Genomic DNA, 25,694 nt, shown 5'->3' with positions numbered 1-25,694 from the left:
ACACAAGTGTGGATGGTTTGCAGTCGGGATGGCTTTCCTGTGTGGTGGTTGGGGTGAAGGAGCCACTCCTGCTGCGAGGAGGGGCAGTTCAGGGAAGAAATGAGACTCAGGAGTCACCAGAGAGTAAATAAATACACAGATAAAGCAGGAAGCTGAGGGAAAACCACTGCAATCAGCAAGGTTTGCACTGCTCCAGTTGGAGCTGGAGCGTGTGGGATGGGTAACCATGGTCTGGGGGGTGTTATGGGGCAGATGGAGAGGGTTTTCTAAGGCTTTCCCTTGACTCCAGAGCTGCCCAGCTCAGCCCTCCCAGCCAGGGCAGGGTTTAGGGGGAATCCAGGAGGCCATCACAACTTCATGGAGCAGCCCTTGGGCTCCCCAACTTGCCTTGGCTGTAAAAGCCCAATATTATGATGCTAAGGACAAAACCTTCTTCACTGTCTAGAGGATTGTCTGAAAAGCTTTTTGCTCCAGCCCTCAGCGTGGTGAATAATAAACTCTGCTGGTTTTTCTTTCTTTCCCAGCAACATCCTTTCTTCACCCTGCACGAATCCAAAGAGACAGACGTCGCCTCTTTTGTCAAGCTCATCCTGGGAGACTGAGAACTGGACTTGTAAAAGAATTGCCCTTCTGTGGACTGGTGGGTGCAGGGGAGGGGCGCGTGGCAGGACTTGTCATGGAAGCACCAACAGAAAGTCGCCGTGTTTTGTTTTGTTTTGTTTTTATTCTGAGAAACCCCGCCTCGCCCGAGCTTTTTTAAAGGGTTCTTTGGTATCCATAGTGACATAGAACGAGCTGGTTAGTGGAATGAATTTTAATAAGGTTGGTAACCTTAAAACAAAAACAAAACAACAAAGAAAACCCATTTTGAAAGAGTGATTTACATATTTAATGACAGTCGAATTTCCTCTTCCTAACTCGCTCCTCATCCCCCTTCCCTTCCCCTTGAACCAGAATTTGCTTTGTCATGGTAATAGGTGCTATGGTAGTCATGAAGTTGTATGTAGATTTATATTTTGTCCCTTACATTATTTTAATATTTATGTTAAGTGCTTGATGGAATAGATTTCTGTTTTATATGAGGATGAGTGCGTGGTGACGATGATGATGATGATGCAAAATGAGGCCACAGCAAGCAGCACTCGTAGAGCTTGGCTGGGGAAAAGGTGTCCGAGGAGAGGAGAGAGGAGAGGAGAGCAGAGGAAAAGTGTCTCTGTTGCGGAATATATTTAATGTGCATCATAAAAGGAATTGGTAAGCAAGCCTTGCAGCTCAGCTGCTCGAGCTGTGTCAGGAAGGGAGGCCACGGTGTCCCCTGTGGTCACCTCTTTCCGGACACCACGCTCCGAGTCTGGCCGGCGCTGCCCGGCCTCCAGCTGGGCCAGCTCTGTCCCACCGCCCTGCTCTGCTGGAGAGGGCAGGCTGGGAGCTCTGGGAATTGCTGGGACAGTGTCTGGGACAAGAGGCCCGGAGGGAAGGAGGCTGTCAGAGAAGTTGCACAAAGACAGGAGGAGGCTGCCCTGGTCAGTGCCCACTGCCCAGCAGCGTTGCAGTGCCCGAGGCTCCCTTGGGCTGGGGATGAGCTGCTTTGGGCCTCAAAGGGAGTTCCTCTCTCCTTCTCGGGGTGAGGCAGGATCACAGGATGCACAGCATGACACCCATGAAAAACGGGATGTTTTAGTGGTGGTTTCCAGAGCTCGTGGCACTGCACTGGCAGCAATCCCTCCATGCTTGCTCACAGAGTCTGGGAGTGCCAGCGCTCCCAGGAGCCCGTGCTGGCACGTGGATTGGGCTGTGTCCAGCTCCAGCTGGGATGCTGCAGGCAGCCAGGAGCACTGGGCTCTGCCCTGGGCTGCAGGTGGGAGCTGCAGCCTGGGAAACCACACAAGGACCCCACAGCCCATCCCAGCCTGGAGCTCCTTGCTGCTGGCCGGGTCCCTGGGGACAAGCTGCAGGCCAGGGGCAGGAGAAGGGGGCAGGTGAGGTGGGAGAGGAGCTGGAGATCACCCTGCCCTCAGGTCATGGGGCACTGTCTGGAGCCAGGGGCACTGTGCCCTGTGAGTGTTGCCGAGCCTGGCGAGGCCGCTGGCTCCATGTTAATGCAGGTCTGAGCCACGCCTGCCCAGCTGCCTGGCCTGGCCATGAGCTCCTCTGCCTTTGCCTTTGCCTTCTTCCCCCAGCCCTGGAACAGGGGCCTGCCTGTCTGTTCCGGCTGTCCCAGAGGCTGCACAAGTGCCTCGTGCCCTGCACGCGCTTCCATCCCCACCCCTCGCTTGGGCACAGCCTCTGGGAGCCAGGTCTGAGCAGAAACTCACCTTGCTCTGCAGTACTGAGCTGTGCAGGACATTGTTCCACCCTGCTCTGCCAGGTTAGCAGCTCCAGACTCTGCTGGCGTAGGTTGGAACAGTGTGAGCAGATTTTGGGGAGCAATCCCATGGAAGGGCTGATGGGGAGGGCAGTGTTCGGAGCAGGGGCTGTGGCAGGGGTGCTGGGACATGCCAACACTTTGAAGAGGCGCACAAAGACACCGCCAGTGCCTGGGCTGCCACTGTCACTGCACCACAGGGGTGGCTGTGAGCCTGGAATGGTGCAGCTCTGCCCTGGGGCTGGCAGTGACAGAGATAGGAGAGCATTTGTCGGGATTTATTGATCCTTGTGCCCTCAGCTGCAGAGCAGGGGGCTCAGAGAGGGCTTGCAGGAATCAGGGTGTGATTCACAGGCCGTGCAGGCTTTGGGGAGGAGGTTCCCCTTGCTCAGCCCTGTCCCAGGAGCCTGCCCAGCCCTCGGTAGAGGATAAGCTCCATATCCCACTCTGTGCCGAGGGGAACCTTTCAGGTTACATTTTGTGGTGGATGAAACACGAGGATGTTTTACTTCACAGTGTAATTTTAAGAGGCCTCGCATGGCTCATGATCTGCCCTCTCATATTCCATGGTGTGTGTGTGTGTTTCTCTCTCTCACTTTCTCAGAGTCACAGAGCTGTTTTGATTGATTGTCCTCAGCTGCAGCTGAAAGTCCAGCCAGCCAGTTTATAGACTTGGTTCCAGCATCAATTCTCGCTTTGAAAAACATGACATTTAAAACCACCCTTTGGTTTTCCTACATATGGATCTGATGCTTTTGTTAAAGATTGTTTTTGCTGCTTTTCCCCTGCAATATAAGTCTCGTTTGGACACCGCATCTCCTTGACCTCAGAGCACCTTCATTTCAGTGCCATTGCAATTGACAGGTTGAATTTATGAGATACTGTCAAAGTTCAGTATTAATAGCAGATATTAATGTCACCAGCGTTTTCCAATAGAAAATTAATGGCAGTGTTGTCTGCAGCTGGTAACCCCCTAAAAGGATTCCTCCATGCGTCCACAAAGGGCTTGCTTTTATGCTCTCTGCTCTTGCACTGCTTGGGCTGCCAAATCCCTTTGTTTTAATGACATGACAATAGGGCACTCAACAAATCACTTCCCTTCCCTGCTCCTTCTCCATGACTTTGTTCCTTTTAAAGTTGTTTGCGTCAGCCCAGAGTAAGTGTGGAGCTGTCTGAGCATGAGGATGGGAAGTGCTGTGAGAGATCCCCAGCGCTGAGGGGAGGAGCTGTGGCAGGGGAGGGCCCATGCAGGGCTGTGGGGCTGTCCCTGCATCCCTCATGGTGGACACAAAGCTGGGCCTGACCCAGGAATTTCTTAGACAGAAGCCTGAGCTTGGTGGCCTCAGCTCAGGGAGGAGAGCCAGGGACTCCTGTGTGCTTCAAAGCCCTGCAGACCTGCTGGGCTGCGGGATGAAAGTCAGGCTCTTGTCTCTGCTGTTTGATTGTAACCTCTGTGAAGATAAAAAAAGCCTTTGGTCGCTGCTCAGATCTTTGCTTGGCCAGAACACGAGCACAGCCTCGCCTGGGACAGACACAGGCTAAGGGATATGAAACCTTTCCTGGCAGCCTTGCCTCCTGAACAGCAAAGCTTTTGAGGCTTAAGGATGTTCTTCACAAAGGTTTTCTGTGTTCACGCAGCACAGGGCTGTGGGGTTGCCCCAAACTGGGATTTTTAGAGAAGTGGGTCTCAAATGCCATAAACTTGAAAGAACCCCTAAACCAGGGATCAGAGAGAGATCAAAGCTGCCGGGAGCTCAGCACTGAGCTGTGACCTGGACCAGCTGTGGATGGATTTGCAGGGCAGGGAGGGCCTCTCCAACCTGCCGCAGGTTATCAGGATTCAGGGAAGAGGCACAGCCCATCCCCAGGGGTCCCCAGGTGTGATGTCCATCCTCTTCTTCCCCCCGCCATACAGCTCCTGATGCTCCTGCAATCTGCAGGATGCTGGAGGTCTTGCCCTTGCTGGAGCTGTCACTGGCAGGAAAGGTGTTTTCTGGGTCCCCAAGAGCCCTTTGGTCCCTTAAATCTGAAAGGGCAGTTGGAGGGCATTTTCTGGTTGCTGTTCTTAACCACCAGGTTCATGCTGCTGCACTGGGTGCAATGCCCACCTTTCCTGGAGTTGTTCCAGGTGTACAAACCTTGACACAGATATCTCTGTACTGTATTTCTGTGTTTCCCTGACTTTTGCTGAGTTTACTGGTGACAAAGAGGCAACTCTGACTTGTTAAAGAGGTGGAACATCATTTCTGGAGGCAGGTGTGTGACGGAGGAGGCAGTTGGTGGGTCCCTACTTGGAAAAATCCCTAAAAAAAGATCTGCAATTGATCTCCCTGTTGTTCAGCAGGTGCTGCTGGGCCAGTGCTGCTGCACCTTGTCCTGGTGGGAAGGGGCTGCCAGGGGCCAAGGGCATGCACAGCCCCAGCTGGGATTTCTCCATGCTTGCTGCCAGCCAAGGGTGTACCTGCACGTTTCCCTTCTTCCCTACAAGTTCTGGAAGAGGAAATCCTGCTTGGTCAAACATTGCTTTAGTGGCTGGTCTGATGTAGTTCAGACAAGGTTCCCACCACCTCCCTCATTTAATAGACCTCTTTTTTATTCAAAACAACCCTCAAACTCCTCTCTCAGAAAATCCAGCCAAGATGCTCTTTTCCCCCCTCCCCCCCTTTTCCATCTTGTTCCTCTTAGAGGAACTCTGGGAACCTCTTGGTGCTTTCACTCTTTCACATGCCAAAGATTGCTGCATCCCCCTTAGTTATGCTCCTGCCAAACCAGATCTTCTAGTCTTGCCTCAAAAATCATCCACTTCCCCGCTCCTTGGGGTTCCTTTTGTTGCAGTTGCTTTTTCATTGAATTTCCTCGTGTTTATTGACATGTCTATTGTTGAGCTTCCTGGACACATGCAGCTCTCTTTTTGGGATACAGGGAAAGACAAACAGTTGCCTTCACTTCTCTGCGCCTGCTGTTGGGGAAACACTGTCAGTGATGTGATTCCTACAGATGGGATGGGTCTCATGTAGAGCTGGGGTCATGGAGGGTGTAAACTGGCACTGCTCCACTGGCTTGGCTGGAATGAGGCCAGTTTTGTCCAGCTGAGAATCTGTCCTTGATGTCCAAACAGTTATTACACACTAATAAAGATTAATGATTGTAAATCCCCACGGATTAGACATAAAATGGCAAGTTTTGCTCATTAATCTTTATTGCCATGTTATGGTTGTTGATGTTAGAGGTCCTCTCTCTGCTCTGGACATGCCCAGAGGTGGGGGCTGAGCCTGGGGAGATGAAGGGTGGACAAAACACACCAGATGTCCACAGGTTTTACACTCTTGTGTCCTCCCCCCAGGTTCCTGGTTTCCTTGAAAGCCCTTAACCAGCAGCAGAGGATGAATCCCAGAGCTTTATCTGCTCCTCTGGCCTCTGCCTGGGCTATAAAACCCAGATTGTTTCTGGTGAGAAGGGATCAGATCTCCTCATTAATATTTCAGCTCAGCCTCTGCTGGAGCAGATGGAGAATGTGAAATTTGCCGTGTGCTCTGCAGAGCTGGGAGATTCCCCCCTGGACCATGGCTGGAGGAGTGGCAGCTCTGCTGAAGGCTGAAAGGACTCTGCTCCTTCACATAACCTCACTCCATAAAAACAGTGGGTTTTGTCAATAAATAGGGCCAGAAAAAGCTGCATCTCAGTTCCGGGGTGTTTGCAGATGCATGAACACAGCCAGGAGCTGCTGGTGCTGGTGCTGCAGGCACAAAGGTCCGTTGCTGGATAGATGAAAAGGACTCTGAGAGTGCAGTGAACTTCATGGCATAGGGACAAAACGAGTCCTCTGCTGGGCAGCTGGTGTCAGTCCACCCTGCCAGGGAGGGTCTGTAGCATCAAGAGGGGCAGGACACAGCCACAGGTCCATCGAGGGCACAGCCTGAGAGCAGCCTGGTTGCCCTTGCCCTCCCCACATCTTCCTTCAGGCCCGGATCTGTGGGCAGTGGGTCCCAGGTTGCCACTGCATCCCCAGTTCCAGCAAGGGGAGAAAAATCTAAATCCCAAAGAAACCCACGGGGAAAAACCTGCAAGTGAACAAAGACGTGTTGCTGCTGTGTGGCCTTAAACGATGGGAAAAGCCTGGGAGAGGCCTCTGCAGCTGAGAGAGAAGAGGGGAAGCATTTAAGGTGGTCTCTGACCGGCTTAATGCTGGAAATACCCAATTTACAGCCCACCAGGAGGAAGGAATTCGCCAGGGGCCCGCACAGCCGGCGGTGCCGTTCCCCTGGGAGTAGTTGGGGCAGGATGTTTGTGAGGTGGCTCCTTCAGAGCAGCCCTGGGATGCTGGAGAGCTCTTGGCCTCTGTGGACACCTCATCCCACGCACCTTCGTGGTTGTATTTGCATGCCTGGGATTTTATTGGCAGCCAGCGGGAAGGGGCCTCCATGCAGCTGTCCATGGAGTGCTTTGGGAGAGGAAGGAGCTGCCTGTCCTCCCCAGTCCCTGCTCCCTAATCCCACAGCTGGGAATTAGCTAAACCAGCCACCCTGCAGGTCTCCAGCCCAAGCAAGACTTTGTCCCTTCGTTCGCTGCCGTTCATTAAAAATCCCTCTGGGAAAGCCAAGCAGCTCCGGAGCTGCAGCAGCCCTGCTCCAAGGTGGCTCAGCCCAGCCAGCAGCCAGGATGGGCCACAGTCCCTTCCTCGAGAGGCTCTTGGTTTTTAAAGGATGGGGCGAGAGTCCAGCGGCCGCAAGGTTCCGTGGGGACAAGCCGGGAAAAGCTTGGAAGCGCCTGAAGTGCGCTGGAAGTGGAGATGGAAATCTCAAAAGATCAGATGTCTTTCGGCGATTTCCAAAGCTGTCTGGTTTTAGCCAGACCTGAAAACCCTTCCTAGAAGTTTTATTGCAGGGTATTTTGATCTGTTACTTTCGCTTTTGGGCTTAGCTAAATCCAGGAAACTCGGAATAGTGTAATTTTTGAATAAAGACTAAACACACCCCAAGTATTGCTGAAGCGATCAGGAAAGCTGCTGCTTGGTTTATCTTCCAGGAATAATTCAGGCCAGCTCAGGGTTTAATTCAGTCTGGTTTTGCCCCTAGATAATGATTCTTTTTGAGGAAATAAAGAGAGCAGACCATGGTTTTTCCAAAAGGCTGTGACCCGTCACGCACCGAACTGTTCCAGGAGGTGGATGGATATAAATGCTCCAGTGAGAGGGACCAGTGTTTGGTGGCTGGAAGAGCAGCCTGGAGTATCCAGGACCTCCAAAAACTCATATGGACATGGTTTCCCCAGGAACTGTGTGACAGAGGTATTGGGATCTGCCACATCTGGGATTTTTCCCTCTAGGAGAGAACTTCCAGTCATCTCGGAGTGTCCCGGAACACCCAAAACCCTTCACCATTTGTGTGGGGTGTTTTTCAGGGTGGATACCCTGAAAAGTCAGGAAGGACCAGGTGTCCTTGATTTGCACAGCCAGAGTGAAGAAATGTGGATAAAGTGCCTCATGAGAGCCAAAAAAGGGTGTGTTTAAAGATAAATCCCAGCCTCTGTCACAGCTGTTGAGCCAGGATCAAATTTTCCCAAATCCAGGCCCAGCTGCAGAGCTCTCCATCCATATTTAGCCCAAATTTGGTCCCAAGTCCTGCATAAACACCTGCAGCATGGACTCTGCCTTCTGGGGGGCTTCTGGCAGGTTGGGGCTCAAAATAACATCCCCCAAACCCAGGATTTGGCTCCGAATATTCCCTTTAAAATCCCTATGTAAAGTGAATTTCCAGGGCTCGGCCGCCGTTTTTATTTTGGTGAATCGAGTGGTTTGTGCTTGGTGAGAGCTGTCCCTGTGCCAGGGGCTGCTGGAAATAGTCACAACATACAAAATAGCTGGAATTCTGCATTTTTTAGTAGCAATACAACGAGGGGAAGCTGCTAAATGGAGCTTCTTGTAAGCTGGAAATGTGTTGGAGGAAAATTTGTCATTTCTTGTAGGAAAAAAACAAACCAAACCAACTGTCTAAAATTGTCCAAAATCTTCAGTTTAAGGAATTACAGTTTTATTGGCAAAGCTCCATGTTTAGCATCAATAGATGGGATTTCTAGACTTTCTGTCTTAAGGTGTGAAATCTGCTTTTTCTCGAGATGGTGGGAAATCTGTAACAAGGATATTTCTATATCATTTTGGCTAGGAAAAAAAAACCCCAAACACCAAAATATGAGCAAAAAATGGAAAAGCACCCAGTTCCCAGTGGTCTCTGGTGTTGAAGAGGTTGCAGGCAAAGCACCTGAAGATGTTAGGAAGGAGAAAACTTCCCACCCTTCTGTGATGCAAGTCCTTACTTTATTTTTAGGATCTTTTTTTTTACAGTAACATCATTTGGTTTCTAACTGTGAAAGTCTCTGCTTTTCCACACACGTGGAAGGCTGATTATTCTTTCTCATGTTCTTCTTATTTATTATTTATCCTTTTCTGGTACTATCCAAGAGGTGCTGCAGGTATCTCCCAGCCTGCCCTCGAGCCATGTGGAACCCCTGTGGTATTGATACTCCTGACAGCTGGGATGGCACTAGACAGCTAATTATGATTTTAAATTATATTTATAGCAATTTAGATTAATTTTTTTTAGTGTCCTGGTTTGCTCTAGAATTAGGGATGGGGATAAGGAATCTTGCTTTAAAAAATTGTAATTTTTTGATTTTTCTTTTAACATCTTGGAGGCTTCTGAAGAAACCTGCTCACCTTTAATGTTTTTAGTAGGAGAAGCACGAGGTGGGTTTCAGTTGTTCCTTCGAGAGGGGATTGAGTAGCACCAGGGTTCAGTTTAGCTGATAAAATGCTCTGTGTCACACCATTAAAATCACCCTGAATTCTGACAAAGCAACCACTTCCCACCTGAAAATTAAAATCTGGTTGGTGACAAACTTGGTTTGTCCAAGGCTCATGCCAGGCTTCTCTCTGTCAAATTTCCATGGAGTTTGCTGGAGCCACTGGGGTGGTCAGGATTGCCCAAGGCAGGGCTGGGGGACAGCCGAGTGTCACCTCTGGGGATGCAGGACACATGTCCTGCAGAAAGGATGGAGCAACTCATGAGCAGCTTCTTGCTCTGTAGGGCATGTAAGTGTGGGAGAGAGTCAGGACTGGAGGCTCAAAACCCATCGGGTTTTGTTCTTTTTATTCCCTTTCTCCCCTTGGAAAGGTGCTTCCAAAGCCTCCCCAGCCTTTCTGATAAAGAGTAATAGAATCACTGAACTGCAGAGACATTCAGGGTGGAATAGGCCTTTAAAACCATCGAGTTAACCAAAACCCCAGCACTGCCAAGGCCACCACTAACCCATGTCCCCAAGTGCCACATCCACACATTTTAAACCCCTCCAGGACGGTAACTCAAGCCCTTCCCTGGGCAGCCTGGGTGCTGTGGTGCAGCTGTTTCCAGACAGCTCGCGCTGCTTCTCTGGTTTGTTTTCTCTCCCCTATGTATAAGAAACATTGGGTAGCAGAATGTGGAATTGATTAGAAGTTCATAAAGCAGGGACCTCAGAAGGATGTGGGTATAAATGCTTTTCAGGCATCCGAGGTAAACTTTAAATGGAGCTTTGGCCCTCATTCTCTTTCTGCTTTTCAAAAACCATTTATGAGAAAGTGGAGCTGTCAAAGCCATGCATGAACTTTGCCTTCTTGCAAATAACTTGTCTCAAAGTAAATTGTCCAAATGCACAAGAAACTTGTCTCAAAGTAAATCCAGTAGCTCTACAAAGCTGGAATTATGTGCATTAGACGGTGTGTGTGGTGTGGGTGTGTGTGAGCACGTGTTGTGCTTGGGGGGGTGCAGGGAGTGACTCGACCATTTTGGAGATTTAAAAAAACACAATGCAAGTGCTTTTTCAAAAAAGAAAAAAAGGCAACGTAAAATATTTATTTCTTGGCAGAAGTACATCAGACCACATCTCCCATCCTTCTTTTAATTGCTTGGAGTTTGTTTGTGTTGTCTCAGGCTTTGCTGGTTTCCTCCGCAGGGCTCTGTGCTGCTCGCAGCCTGTCACCTCACACAACCCCGCTCGCAGCCAGGGCACGGGGCAGCTCCAGCTCCTCGGGAGAGCCCCTGGGGTGCCATCAGTGCAGCAAAGGCAGAGGTGGTGTTGGATTAAAGGCAGGGCACTGCAGTGTGGGTGATTTTCAATTTTTAGCCTTGTCGAGGGAACTCTTTCCTTGTGAGAATCAAAACCGCCACATCCTAAGGCAGGACCCCGAATCACAGCCTTGGGGAGGGTGTGTTGGCCGGACAGAGCAGGCTTGGAGAGTGTTACTGAAAAGGAAAGAGGTGCTGACATTGGTGTGAGGTGGCACTGGGGTGGTTGTCAGTCTCCCCGTGGGCTTTGCCTACGGTTTGGAGCTGCCCCGTGCAGGATGGACGCTCTGAGCTCCTGTTCCAGCCAGGTGCAGACACTGCCAGGTTCCATCAGTCAGATACTGCCAAGGTCACAGGGTTCTCCCTGTGCTCCAGAGTCCTTCCGTGGTCACCTGGCTGCTCACCTGTCCAGCTGCACATCCCCTCCCTCTGGCTCCATCTGCAGCACTTCCCTGTGTTGTCTCCTGGTGCTCTGGAGGTGAGCAGGAGTAGGAGAGTGACAGCAGGACCACGTGTGTAACGTTTGAGAGGCTTTTAGTTGATGTTGTTTTAATGAGATGCTTTTAGGTCCATGCTGCACTGGTATTCTTTAACCTTCACTGCCACAGATTCTTTCTCCCCACCCTCTTCACTTAAATCAGATTGGTAAAATACGTTTGACTTGGAAAAAAACCCCAAAACAACCCCAAACCCTGCTGATGGGATAAGTTAATCCTCTTCACTGCGCTTTGATTTGATTTCTCAGGATACCCAGAGGTTTTTCACTGCTGCTGAGAGGGGACAGGACACCTTTTTGGAAACTTCAACCACTGTAACAGTTTTCCAGATGTGCGTGTGCGTGTGTGTGTGTGTGTGTAGCCCGGCACTGTGCGTGCGTGTGTTCTGCTGAATATTATGTGCATCTCTGAAACGCTTCAAACAACTGCCTGGAAGTCAAAAACCAACCACCTCTTTCCAGTCATATGTTTGCCGTGACTTTTCATAACCACACTTGAAACTAGTGGTCTTGGATGGAAATATTCAAAGAGCAGGGCATCTTTATAGCAATGGTATGTCAGTCGAATTACGGAAAATGTACACAAAAATAAATAAATGAAATTTAAAAGGAACATTCTCTCAGCCTACCTGTGTTTCCCTCAGTGGAAGTGCTACCAGTTGTGTCGGGACACGCTTTGGGCAGCTTCTGCCAGTCCTATGGGAGGTTTTTAGGGATCATCTTACTCCCAACAGCTTATCGTACATTACTGAAAACTCAGGAATGCTCAAGCTGCTCGACAGGGATAATCGTCAGCCCTGCTGCCGCTGGTTTTCCTTTCCCTGCTCGGGCTGGCGGGAGCAGGCGCAGCCACATCCCGTCCGGCCCACATCAAAGGCACGGCCCGGCTCCGCCGCCGCGCTGGAGGGACGGGAGCAGCGGCTTCCTGCCCCCACCCTCCCCAAACCAGCTTTAACAGGGGTTCCGGGGGACACGGCCCCGTGCCCAGCATCATTTTGGGGTGCAGCTCTCGGGGCTGGGCTCTGCTGGGGTCGGAGGCTCGGCACCTCCCGGCGATGTGGCCGAGGGGCTTTGGTGCAGCTGCCGGGCTGCAGAGCAGATGTGCTGCTTTGCTCTGTGATTCCCCAGCTCCCGCACCCAGTCCCGGATCCCCTGGCAGCCCCGTCGCTGTTATCTGCAGCGAAGCTTTTCTCAAAGGGTCACTCTCAGGCCGTGCTTTTGTCCTGATGCAAGGCCAGTGTTCACCCTGGATTTGTTGTCTGAGCCAAAGCGCTTTGCTGGAGTGAAGTGCGCTGGGCTGGCCGTGCTGAAACATGAATCGCTGCTTCCCTCCTCCTCGTGTAAATAAAATTACCCTTCCATTTATGTTAGAACTGCTGAAAACAATATCCCGGCTCCCTCTGCTGATCCTGCAGTCCCAGCAAGGCGAGAGCACTGGCTGCAGAGCTGAGGTGCGCACAGTGAACTCCAGAGAAGCAGCCTGGTTAAAAAAAGAACTTTGAGGGGCACAGCTTTTAAACCGTGCTGAGCTTTGTAATGCAATTATTTGGGTTGAAAATGGCAGATCCTGTTCCCTCTGCCTCCCCTGCCTGTTTCATGTATGAAATTGTGAAGTGATTCCTGCGTCCCACCTAATGTCACATGGAAGTGATGAAGAGAACGGGGGAAGTTGAGGTGTGAGGAAAATCAATGTTTATCACCCGGAAGGAGCACAGAAGCCTGGGCTGAACGCTTTAGGATTGCAGCAGGAACATTACCCAGCAGCGGGAATGCTGGTGATGCTGAGATTGCCATAAAAATGTTGGAAGGGAAGAGTTGCAAGAGGCACAGACCCATTTCTGAGAATCCTAAACTGAACAGCTGCTGAAGTTCTCCCTGCGCTGCGTGTGCGTGTGTGTTCTGTTTAAAAGGAAGAAATTAAGAGCCATACTTTTATTTTATCAAATCAAATTACCCCTGTATGCTCAGAATATTTATGCACCAGTGCTTTTTTTTTTGTTAGGGCTTTATCTCACTGTAATCAATTCCAAATACAAACCTATTTTTATCGCTGTAATGCAGCAGTAATTTATAAGATGTAGACGGAACGCACACGAGATGCCAAAAGCAATTTTATGGAGCCTCTTTTGTTGTCATCTACAATGCATCAGCTCTTGCCTTCAGCCTCCCATCAATTTTAAAAGCCCCAAGACGAAAAGAAAAAAAAAAAAAAAAAAAAAGGAGCAAGTACAGCAAAGCAGCTGCCAAGGCCTGGAACAGCCTGAGATCCGTTTGCACCTTTGGGATGGAGGTTGATTGAACGCGGCACAATAATGAAAACCGTGCTGAGCTTTGTAATGCAATTATTTGGGTTGAAAATGGCAGATCCTGTTTCCTCTGCCTCCTCTGCTTGTTTCATGTATGAAGCTGGGAAGTGATTCCTGCATTATCCCAACGAACATCATGTGGAAGTGAGGAAGAGAACGGGGGAAGTTGAGGTGTGAGGAAAAGAAGAGGGAAAGTCGGGGTCCTCGGGGCTGAACAGAACTGCTGTTCTTCATAGTGTCCTTTCTCCTCTCATTTGGGAGCCCTCCTGGACAGGCAGTAATATTGGCTTCAAAATGCAAATATGCTGGATGAAGCATTCCAAAATCCCAATTTTCACACCAACCAGCTGCCTTTGAGCACTCACTCCTTCCACCAAGCTCTTGTGGCCCTGAGGGGCACCTGCAACAGGAGCACCCATTGGTGTCCATGGTTGGGCTTCTTCGAGCCTTTCCAGTCAAGATCTTGCCTGTCAGACATGGCTGCTGCTCTCCCAAATTTTCCCAGTGTTATCACTCCAACACACTTCTGTTCTAGTTCTGGCTCTCTGGTGCTGGAAGTGCTTGGAGTGATGCTGAAATCAATATAATTGTGATTAGACAAGTGGGAGTGCTTTCTGACTGCCAGAGGGCAGGGTGAGATGGGATATTGGGAAGAAATCCTTCCCTAGGAGGGTGGGGAGGCCCTGGCACAGGGTGCCCAGAGCAGCTGTGGCTGCCCCTGGATCCCTGGAAGTGTCCAAGGCCAGGTTGGATGGGGCTTGGAGCAGCCTGGGACAGTGGAAGGTGTCCCTGGACTGGATGATCTTTACGATCCCTTCCAACCCAAGCCATTCTGTGAGGCCATAAATCCATGAAGATCTTGCAAGGGTTTTGAAGGACACACTGCACCTAGAGGTGATGCAGTTCATTGATGTTAAGGACACAGATGTTTCATTCTGTTTCATTTGCTTGCTGAATCCTACTAAGAGACAATTGGAAGTACCTTCAGACTAAAAACACATCCCATTTAACACCCAGGGATTGCTTTTAAGGCATGCACAGAAACAGGTCTCTTTCAATAGGCTTCTATTAACCACAGGTACTGAAAATAAATGCAGGAACATTACAGAACGCTGACAAATTATTAATGGCAAACATTACCGAGCCACCTTTGTTGTTCGCCTCCCCCTTTTATATCGGAGGGCTTTTGGGAAATAACAATCAAAGCAGTCCCTCCTGGAGGAATCATTACAAAAGCATTTTGCATGCAGATTACTTCAGGCCTCAGCACCGCGACTCTTGGCTGGGTCAGGAGAGGAAGGCCAAGATTTGCTGATTGAGATCAGATGGTTGGTGGCGAGAAGGAATCTAGATGACTTAACTGGAGGAATTAAACTCAAGCCTTTTGGCTTCCACTTGGCTGTTTTATAAACTGCACAGTTGGGCCGCGTTCCCCTCGGCGTGTGTGCGATGCGAGTGGGGCGGCTCGGGGCACCAGCCAGTCCCTCGGTGCTGGCAGGGCAGCCCTGCTGGGTGAGAAAGGCAAAGACAGTGCAAGCGGAAGCTAAAATTAGCCCCTGGAGCTCCAGCCCTCGCACCTCCGGCCAGGCTGAGCCGGCAGCGCTCTCCAGCCCCACCAGCACCGCCGCGGTTTGGTGGGTGATGCTGAGGGGCAGAGCCGGCATTCCCAGAGCTCCAGCCCTGTGTCCCTGCCCTCCCCAGGGTTCTCTGAGGTGCCCAAACACTACCAATGTCCCCATGGCTGGCACTTGGCTGCAGGGTGACGAGCCTTCAGAGGGTTTTGTTACCGGCCGTTCCCGTTTGAAGCCTCACCCAGTGGATGTGTCCACACGGGAGCAGATGGAGCTTTCTCCTTCCTCAGAGCCCAACCTTTAATTTTACAAGGCTGATTGAAACCAAGAGTGGAAATAAAAAGTCAGAGCTGCTCTGTTTTCCTTCCCCTCCCTTCCATTATCTTCTTTCTTTTCCATCCATCCCCGTCTCACATGCCTCTCGGATTGCGTCCCCCTGGTTTCCCAGTTATTTATTGACCCAGACCTAATTCCTTATTTCCAGAAATGTGTCATGAATCCTGCCTTTGAGTCATTTGCTTTTTGCTTTCCAGGCTCACCTCTTTGACCATGTTTTCCTGTGAAAGATAAGGATACAGGGTTTGTGGAGTAATCTCAGCAGGATGCCTGGGTTCCATTCATGGATCTGTTGCCACTGGCTCATTACGGAAAATTAGGGGAGTTATTTCACCTTTCAGTGCCTCACCTCGGTGTCACCATCTGTAGAACAAGGCTAATAATTGTTATCTCTTCCTCGCAGGAGAACTGGGGAGCTTCGCTAATGACCATCTGCTAAATGTTCTCAGAGCCTCACATGAACATTTCTACTGAAGTGCAAATTATTATTAGAAACCAGGGATTGTTACTGGATTGATATCAAGTCATTGTCGACAGCTTCTCTGCAGGGAAAACTTAGGCACAGCCAACAAGAACAAGCTGCATGTTTTGAAGTTGTGCAGTTGATTATGTTGGCTTTCATCTTCTGGTAAGAGGATCCTCTGCCATCTGAACTCTCTGATCTCTGGGAACACAATTCATCCAATCAGTCTGGAGGAAAATAAACCTCCGCAGACAAAAACATTAACTATCCACCTGAGATCAGATGAAGATGGAAGATGTTAATTAATTCCCAGCCCCCAGCCCTTAACTCTTGCAAAGCCAGCGCTTCCCTGGCCCACCAGGCAGAGCTGAAGGGGAGCACAAGATACATCCATGGCCCATCCCGGGGTTGCAGAGTCTCCTGGGCTCGTTTATAAATGGAAACATGCAAATATTCAACAATGAGATTGGTGCCACTGAAGGCTCCTATGGACAGTCTGGGGGTCACGTGTTGATCTCGTGGTTGCACTCGGAGATTCCAGGTGCCAGCACAGATTCCAGCTGTGGCTCCTTCCCAGCTGTTGTGGTTTAACCCCAGCTCCAGCAGCTTGGCCCCACGGAGAACCAGTGGGAGAAACAGAGGGGTAAAACTGAGAAAACTGAGCTGAGATAAAGGAGTTTAATAATTACAGCAAAAGCCACACATGCAAGCAGAGCAGAACAAGGAATTCATTCCCCACTTCCCATGGCAGGCAGGGGCTCAGCCATCCCCAGGACAGCTGAGGGGCCAAAGGCCATCACTCCGAATGTCCTCCCCTTCCTCTTTATCCACTGAGCCTGACACTGCGTGGCCTGGGATGTCCCTGGGGTCAGCTGTCCTGGCTGTGTCCCTTCCCAGCTCCTTGTGCCCCCCCAGCCTCCTCACTGGAGGGGTGAGGAGCAGAAAAGGCTTTGACTCTGTGTAAGCACAGCTCAGCAGTAACAAAAACATCCCTGTGTTATCAACCCTGTGCTCAGCACAAACCCCAAACACGGCCCCAGAGTGGCTACTGGGGAGAAAATCAACTCCATCCCAGTCAGAACCAGTCCACCAAGGAGCCATTCCAGGCTGAAGGACATCCCTGCACCTCTCCTGAGCCTGACCCAGTGAGTTTCCTCCTAGCTCAGCCTCAGTGCTGCCAGCTGATGCGTTTAGTTGAGCTTGGAGCCCACATTTAGGACATACGGACACAAACCCCCCTGGGACCCCACTGGGATGTGCCCCGCGTGCCCAAGGCCCTGGAAGCGCCACTGGAAATATTACAGGAACCTCTGTCTTAAGAGAGAGTGGCCTCCCACCCTTTTAGTGCCTGGCCTCATCTGCGGTGTTCTCCCGGCGCTGGGAATGGGGAGGGAGGGTGGCTGGAGGCTACAACGCATTAGGGGCATTCAGGAGGAACGGCGTCAGTAGGGACGGGCAGAGATGGGGCTGGGGGCGATTACCGGGGCCAGGCTGCGAGGAGCAGAGAGCTCAGCTCTGCTGTGACACCGAAACTGACAGTTCACAACTGGAGAGGTTTGGGAACAGCCCCGATTCTTCCCTCACTGATCCCATTAAGTGCTTATTTTGCAGGGTTTAAGTAAAATAAATTTGGTTTAATGATGCTGCAACAATCCAAAATCATCGTGGGTGCTACGCTCACACCACCAAAGCAACGCTGAGGGGGAAATGGGGGACTTTTTGGGAGCTGCCAGGGGAAAATCAGTGTGGAAAATGGGTGGCTGAATTTTGGGAGCTGCCAGGGGAAAATCAGCATGGAAAATGGGTGACTCTGAATTTTGGGAGCTGCCAGGGATATATAAACATGGAAAATGGGTGACTCTGAATTTTGGGAGCTGCCAGGGGAATATCAACATCCCTGCACTGCACTGGGGCTCTGGAGACAGGGCTTGGTTATCCCCTGCAGTGCAGAGCATGTTGAAAATGGAAAAAAAAAAAAAAAAACAACCAGTAATTTTTAAATTAAAAAAGGATAATAACCTCTTGTGTTAAAATTGTAAAAATCAGTCCTCTGCGTTTAAAAATGGATTTGTAAAAGCATTTGTGCCTTTTGGCTATTTCCTATAATGTATAGCTTTGGTCACATGGCTCTCATTAAGACACCAGAAAATGTTGTAAACTGGCATTTATAAGCTCGACATCGGAAATTTCTGTATTTTTATTTTGAATTTATAATCCCACTCCAAGATTTGCTGAAAGATATGAAACTTTACTTGAGGTTTTGGAAAGGGAATGATGTCTGAGCAGAACAGTCTCCTTTTGGTAAAAACTCCCATCTGTTCAAGTTTTGACGTGTTCTTCAGGCAAATGTGATTTTTTTCCCCTACATGTATTAAAAAAAAACAAAACAACAAAGCAGATCTGGCTAAGAGCACAGTCACTAATACTTCAACTGTTAATATGTCATAACATTGCATTTTTTAAAGATAAAATTACTTAAAATCCATATAAACACACTTGCTCCCTTCTCTGCAGAGCTGAGGAGGCTGCTGGGGATCCCTGGGTGAATTTAACACCGAAAACAGGGAAGTTTTGGTCTCAAAATAAAAAGGAACATTAAAATCAAGGAAAATTTTAACCCCATGTGTTTTACACCGAGGTTTGAATAACACCACCCCAGGCTGTGAATAACATCACCAGCTGGAAACTTTCCTGTTTCCCCCGAGCTCACATCTCTGGACGTGGCTCAAGCATTAAAATTAGACATAAAATAAACTAATTAACTTCTCCAACGATGAAACAAGGGTTGTTGCCCATCACTCCTAAATAATCGAGGGATTTGGGAGCAGCAGGTGGAGGAGCAGCCTGCAGGGCTGATTCCAGCAGCTCTTTTCCAAGCAGGCTGCAGGTGGCAATGCTCTTATTCCTGTTGGTGTCTCTCCCTGAAACCCCCGGCATCCGGGAGGAGGAGGTTGCTCTCGGAGAAGGAACCCATCAGGAGGGAAATCTGACGAGTGTAACTGCAGGGAAGGGGTCAGAAGGAGATCAGATCGGTTTCCTTTCGGTGGGAAGGGTTCCTTTCTCCGAGCAGCTGCTGTGGGTTTTCTGTGTCACCCTCCCAGCCTGTCCCCAGCCCCTGGAATTCATGTGGAGAAATCATCTGGGAGATGGGCAAAGCTCTGGGGCACATCAGGGAATATCCTGAAGAAGGAAAAAAATGAAATGAGGCATCCTTAATTCCCATTCCCCGAACCCATTGTTATGTTGTTCCTCCAGAAGCGAGAATCCAGACTCGCAGCTCTCCCTCCTTCCCTGAGGAAGACTAGGCAGAGTAAGACTCAGATTAATTAGGTGATGATTTATAACATCCCTGAGTGCATTAGAGAGCCCTTGCAGTGACCATGCAGCAATCCCACTCCTCTGGCTGCTCCAGCAGGGCTTTCTGATGACTAAAGGCATCTCCGAGGGGTTTTTCCATTGGGGTTTTGCTGATCAGCCCTAGGGCAGAGATTTAATCCTGGGAGATGGAGGGGGGTGGCCTGGCAGAACAGCCTGGAAACACAGGATGGGAGAAAAATCCCTTTCCATGTGGAGAAATGCTCCTGAAAATGGGGCAGCTTTGCCAGGAGCGCAGGAGAAGGCTCCAATGTCACCCAGGAGCTCGGGCGGAGCAGGGATTTCACCTGGCTGAGCCATGGGGTCTGTCTGGAGGTGCAAAACAAGAGGTTGGGAAAGGCTCAGGCTCTGTGGGTTCTTCACATCAACCCAGAGGAGGGAGTGGAGCTTTCTGCCTTTTTGTGTGGGCTCCAAACCTTTAATCTCCACTAAGTGCCTCCTCTGGAAAACGGTCCTTATTTGCTGTGCTGTGGGAACAGGATTATTGTTAAATGGTGACAGGGAGCAAGTGCTTTAAAATAATATTGCAGAGCACTTGCTGTGCTCTCGCTCAAAACTCCAACAGCGGCTCAACCAGCCCTGAGTGATGCCACTGCTAATTCACCACGTGGAGCACGCACAGGAGCCAGCCCGAAGAGCCCTTTCTGACAGGGAAGAATGGCCTGTTTCGCTGAAAAAGCAATGGTGCTTTAACCAAACCATGCCTGGGGAAGGAGCCCGGTGACACAACTCTGGCTGCTCCATCAGGGATGCGTCACTGCAGCTGGAAATATTCATGAGAGCGTTCCCTGCATGCTGAGGCCTCTCCGTGCTTTCTCCACCTCATGCTGAGCGTTTTTTTTTTGGGTTTCCATCTCCCCTGAGCGATGATCTGCCCTCATTGGCTCACCTGGGTTGGAAGGGACCTCAAAGATCACCCAGGTCCACCCACACCTTCCACTATCTCACGCTGCTCCAAGCCCTGTCCAGCCTGGTTTTGGACACTGCCAGGGATCCAGGGGCAGCCACAGCTGCTCTGGGAATTCCATCCCAGCCCCTCACCACCTTCACAGGGAGGAATTCCTTCCCAATATCCCATCTAACCCTACTCTCTGTGAGTCTGGAGCCATTCCCTTTGTTCTGTCACTCCACACTCTTGCCCTGTACCCTTCTGAGCATGAAAACTGCTCATTAACACCATGATTTTCATCAGGGTCTGGGTGGTGGATGGGCAGGACACCTCAAGAGCCTCCGACCTTCCTCTGGGAGCTTCCAAAGCAAAGAACAATCGGTGGGGTGAAGGCTGGGGAAAGCAGCTGGGGATGGGGATTTCCTTGGAAGGGATTTCTGTGCTGACCCAGGGGTGCAGCAGGGCCCACTCAAAATGTGGGTGCTGCCTCTCTTCCCTGATCCCATCCCAGGAAGCAAAAGGGCAAATCCAGCAATACCTCTGGCTTATCAGTGACAGGACAAATTGATACCAGACTTTTAAGAGGGTGGGGAAACGTCTCTCCATAAAAAGAATCTAAATTTACCATCGTGTTAACAATTCTCTAAGAGTTTTTGGCAACTCCTAATGGAAATTTCAGGAGCAGATGGAAATATTTGGAAACGTATAGAACACATGAGCCTGCAACATCCATTTTTATTTTCTCATTGGGAGTGTGGAGTGGTTTCAGGTTGCCTTTAAATTTTTTTTTCCTTTCTTTCTTCTGGATACTAAGAAAAGCAAGAGGGGAAGCAGGAGATGATGGATATAGGCAGGAGGGGGTTGTTTTTGGTGTTGCTCACTTGATTCCCCTGTGTGGTCTGTGATAGATTTGAGGGCATGGCACCAGCATGAATAACCTGGTCCCAGGTTATCTGGGAGCTGGGCAGGAATGGGAAGGCACCTGTGAGGTCCAAGGAGCCAATTAACCTTTTCCAGCTTAATTTGAGGCGGATTGCCCGTATCCACCTCCCAGGCAGCACGTGGGGTTTAATTAATGAGTGTAAAACCAGCCTCAGGGTTCTCTGATGGAAGAGAATGTCAAACTGTGCAGCATGGGCTGGACTACCCCTGATGCCCAAGGTCACAGCTTCCCTCAGAGAGGAGGATCCATGGAGAACAGTGAAAAGGTGGAGCAAATATTTCCAATCCCTGGTGCCCACAGGGCAAGAAAAGCTTTTGCTTTTTAGGTGTTATAACCCATCCTGGAGCATGGAATTTGGTGCCGTAGGAGAGGAATCAGTAACAGTAATAGACACACACAAAAGCTGAGGGAAAAAACCTCCCAGCTGCCAAATTTCTGGACCTCTGCTGATCAGGAACGATCAGGAATGAAGGAGTTTTTCCACCTCTCTGCTGTCTGAGCAGCACAAGGGCCAGTGCACGGCATTCACTGCTAGTCTGCCCTGGTGGATCAGGGTTTATGTGGGGAGCTCATGTGGAAACTGAGGCGTTTTCCGAGGTGTTTACATTGTCCCGCTTCCACCGGATCGCGGCGGCTCTTGGAATATCCATCCCCAAAGCTTTTAATTAGGAGAGACTTCTGGGGCTGGTGGTCGAGGCTTTTATTGTGCTTGGAAGGGGCCTGAGCAGAGGCCCCTGGGCCAGCAGCAGTTCCGACAGCGATCCCGGCTCCGGGATGGGGCAGGAAAGCGAGCAGCCCGAGGAAATGGAGCTGGGTGATGACAGAGAGGCTTCTCTCACAGCCACCCGAGCAGCTCTCGGGGAGAACGAGCCTCCAGCCCCTCACTGTCGCTGTGCACCGACAGCAGCATGAGCAGAGCTTCCCCTGCTCCACACTGAGCGTGGGACACTTCGGGAACCGCTGCCTGTCCTGGGGCTGTTGTCACCCCCTGAGCCCTGCGGTGACAGGGAGCAGCTCTGTGGCATTGCCCAGCTCATCCCTGCTGGCTCTTGCCTCCCCTCTGCACCAGTGAAACCCTCAGCCCGTTCTCTCTCTGCTTTCCCTGCACAAACCCTTTTTCCATGGCGGGATTAACGTGAGGGATTGGGGTTCAATTTCCCTGTGTGTTGGCTGTGATACAGGAGCACGTCTGCCCAGACCTGCAGAAGCCGTTCAGGTCCGAAATCCTCTCTGCTGTGTCCCTTCCCAGTGGTTTCTGTGACAAAGGAACACTGGCTGGAGAGCGTGGCAGGCTCGTGTCCCTCCCAGCACTGCAGGAAAGTGACACTGCTTTGATCCTGTCACCTTTCCCTTGGCCCAGAGGCAGCGGGTGCTGAGCCACAGCACCTTCAGGATGTCATTTCTCCCTGGAAAAGCTCCCTTTGGTACCTTGTAAAGCACCCAGGAAGCATTTGGAGTGATTAACTGTGGGCTCTTCCTTCCTAATTTTGGTGTGATCCCATGTGTGGCAGGGAAGCTGTTGGGATAATTCCTTTTTTATTGACTAGTGGTGAATAACTGTGTCATAGTACCTGATAAATATGCAGAACACACTTGCAACTGCTCTGAGGCAGGTTGGAACCACATGCTCACACAACTTTACCAGATGCTGTGTGCTGGTATTTGTCCCAAATCATCACAAAACCCAAACAAAGTCCAAATTTTTTTATTCAAAACAGGCATCAGATATAAAAACTGAAATTAATAAGATTCTATGGGTTGAGAATAACATGTCCATGAAACCAACTGATGGCAAACATTAAAAAAACTCTTCGCAGGCCACTTTTTTTCTCTGTAACACTTGATGTGAAACCACTTGAAGATAAAAGTGAATCCAACCCAAATTAATTTTATTTGCAAGCGTCAGGCACCCAGGTAGTACATTAATAATAAAAACCATCTGGGTTTTTAAAAATTAATCCTTTTTTAGTCAGCCAGGGAAGGGGTGTCCTTCATAACGCAGGCAAATGTCTTGCCTGGACCTGTGACTCAGGAGCTGGCAGTGACTCTTCTCTTCCTGCTGTCCTTCCTCTGAGCTACTTCACCTTTCTCTCCAGACCTTCCTGGATGAGATTTTATCAGCCAAGATCTGTGAACATGGAGTGAGGGCTGTGTATGGCCAGAGCAGGGCTGGGGGAGCTTCCCTGGGCAGAGTGGGGCCGGGGGAGCTTCCCTGGGCAGAGTGGGGCTGGGGGAGCTTCCATGGGCAGAGTGGGGCTGGGGGAGCTTCCCTGGGCAGAGTGGGGCCGGGGGAGCTTCCCTGGGCAGAGTGGGGCCGGGGGAGCTTCCCTGGGCAGAGTGGGGCTGGGGGAGCTTCCATGGGCAGAGTGGGGCTGGGGGAGCTTCCCTGGGCAGAGTGGGGCTGGGGGAGCTTCCATGGGCAGAGTGGGGCTGGGAGAGCTTCCATGGGCAGAGTGGGGCTGGGGGAGCTTCCCTGGGCAGAGTGGGGCCGGGGGAGCTTCCCTGGGCAGAGTGGGGCTGGGGGAGCTTCCATGGGCAGAGTGGGGCTGGGGGAGCTTCCCTGCCCTTGGCCACCATCATTGAGAAGATGCTGGGAAAATAAAACACCTCTGAGTTAAAGGGGAGCCCCAGGAGCTGGAGGGGCCACAGATGCCAAAATTGAAGTTCAGGCCCCCTCAGACACTAAAGGGAGTTTTCCTGCCCTGTGGCCTGTGTGGGCTGGACCAGCTCCTGATCTCTGATCCCTCTGTCCTGTCTTCTATTAAATCCATTCCTAGAGCTGCATCCAGTCCCTCCAGTGCAGCTGTAGCTCTCCAGCCTTTTCCTCTCTCCACTTTGGTCTTCTCCAGTCAGCACAAATCCTCAGGCCTACGTTCCCTCTTTTGTGCCCTGCTGAAGGTAATTCAGCACAAAAGCCAAAATGGCAATTTTTAAGGCTCTCCATGTGTTGGGATTCTTTTCCTTGCTAAGAGGTGCTGCTGCTTGGGGCCAGAGTGGGGCCAGCTCAGGAGCTGCTCTCCAGCCTGCCCCAAGGGAGGGGGAACAAGTGGTGTTGGAAGACAGGCAAATGAAAAAAAACCCAAAGCACAAATTCCCCTCTTCCTTGGAAGTCTGGAAAACTCTGACCTGCTGGGGAGATGGAGGGAGGTTAAACACCCTCCAGGTAGTGGGGTAAGATGAGCCTCCCCAGGCTGGGGAAAATGATGCTGGGTGCTGAGTGTTTGACAAAAAACTGGCTCAAGTTTCACCAAATCGTTTCCTCATCATCAGTCAAAATTACCCTGCCCTTCCTCCTCCTCCTCTCCCTCCTGAAATGCAAGAAGATGAAAAGAAGAAGGGAGGGGGACAAGAGGAGGGAACCAGGACAGCTCAGAAAGTGCAGTGGTGGAGCTCTGACCACTCCAATGCCTGCCCCGCTCATCCTGCGTGAGGGGATTTGGGAAGGGCTGGGAGCTGAAGCCTTGCCGAGGATTCACACCTGGCCTTTGCAGCACTGAGCTCTGGAAACACTCTGGGGAAGGAAAGACTCGCTGGCACCGTGGGGGATGAAGCGTCTGGTGTGAACTGGGGCAAACTGGGACCAGTTGGTGCCATGGTGGGTCCGGCTGAGGGTGGCACGGGGCAGGGAGGGACCAATCCGTGTGTGATGGTGCTCCAGGGTTGCTGAACGCTGGGATAGACAGACAGAGCCTTCCAGGAGCCCTTTTTGCAGCTCTGCTGGATGCCCCAGAACAATTAAAATAAAACTTTTGATCAGGCATAATTCCATCCCATCAGAACAGCCCACTGGCATTCTGGCCAAAATCCAGTGGGTTTAGTTTCTCCATGTTTTCAACATTTTTTATAGAAAGCACCAAAGAACACCAAGAGCAGGAAGGTGTCGCATTTAGGGCACCTGCAGGGGGTTTGGGAGATGTTCCTTCAGACACCCCATCCCTTGTTTGGGGTCCATTCCAGTCCTGGCTCTCCACACCAACCATTTCCCGCTCCGGTGTTCAGTGCTGACTCCCAGAGCACCGCCACGGCTTTCCTTTTAAAACTTTCCTTTGATTTCCTTTTTTTATTTCCCTGGGGCCTGGAGAGTTTATGAACACACGTTGTAGGGGCAGTTTCCAGGCTCTCATCTCCCTGGGGCATGTTGGGCTGCCGGGAGGAGCACTCGAGAGCACACCTGCTGGGTTTTCCATTGCCCAGGATAATTCAAATGGGCACGAAGGAGTTCTTTAAGACACCAGAGGGAATCAGGCATGTGAGCACTTAGAGCAGTGATGGTGTGGAGGTTCAGTCAGCAAAACAAACCTGATCTAGTCAGAGTTTTGGCCGTGATTTATTAAAGATGACATTGGTTAAAATCTTGCCTGGCCAGGACGTAACTGAGACCTACCAGCTCGACTGGGAAGGATCCTCCAGCAGCCCATAAAAATCAACGTGCTCTGGGTTCTGCAGTGCAGCATCCCTGGCAGAGGGATGGAAGTCTGGCCCAAGGAGAAGGGGATTGCAGCAGGGGGTGCTCGCTTCCATTTCTTGCTCTAGGAGAACATGCACAGCTGTTCAAGGAAACCCTCGAGCGTGCGCTGGGCAGTGAAATCTTTGCCACTTCGCACTGAGTGACAGAACCCTGGCTTTCCTCACCCCAGAACAATTCCAGCACTCCCTGGTGCTGCCCTTTTGCTCTGGGGCTGATCCTGCCATGCAGAGGTGGCCAAAATGGGAGAATCCCCCTGGAATCTCAGAGCTGCCCAGATGACAGCACAAAAATGAGTGGCTGTGCTCTCCATCCCCGCGGCAGCAGGGTCATGGTTGGGAGCAGAAATCGCTGTCCTGGCTGGCAGCAATGCTCCTTTCCCAGCT

At 50.7% G+C, this 25,694-nt stretch overlaps 1 protein-coding gene across 1 annotated transcript in view; it reads left to right on the top strand.

The window, feature by feature from the left end:
- Positions 1–11,573, top strand: part of MAP2K6 (mitogen-activated protein kinase kinase 6) — a 53,802-nt gene extending 42,229 nt beyond the window's left edge. The window contains exon 12 of the mRNA XM_032129371.1: positions 525–11,573. Within this exon, the coding sequence (XP_031985262.1) occupies positions 525–602 (78 nt within the window). The 3' untranslated portion in view covers positions 603–11,573. The remainder of the gene's footprint in view (positions 1–524) is intronic.
- Positions 11,574–25,694: the final 14,121 nt, after the last annotated feature.

This window comes from Corvus moneduloides, chromosome 19 (assembly GCF_009650955.1).
Source record: "Corvus moneduloides isolate bCorMon1 chromosome 19, bCorMon1.pri, whole genome shotgun sequence".
Lineage (NCBI taxonomy): Eukaryota > Metazoa > Chordata > Aves > Passeriformes > Corvidae > Corvus > Corvus moneduloides.
The sequence above is the reverse complement of the archived record's forward strand: the minus strand, read 5'-3'. Positions and strand labels throughout refer to the sequence as shown.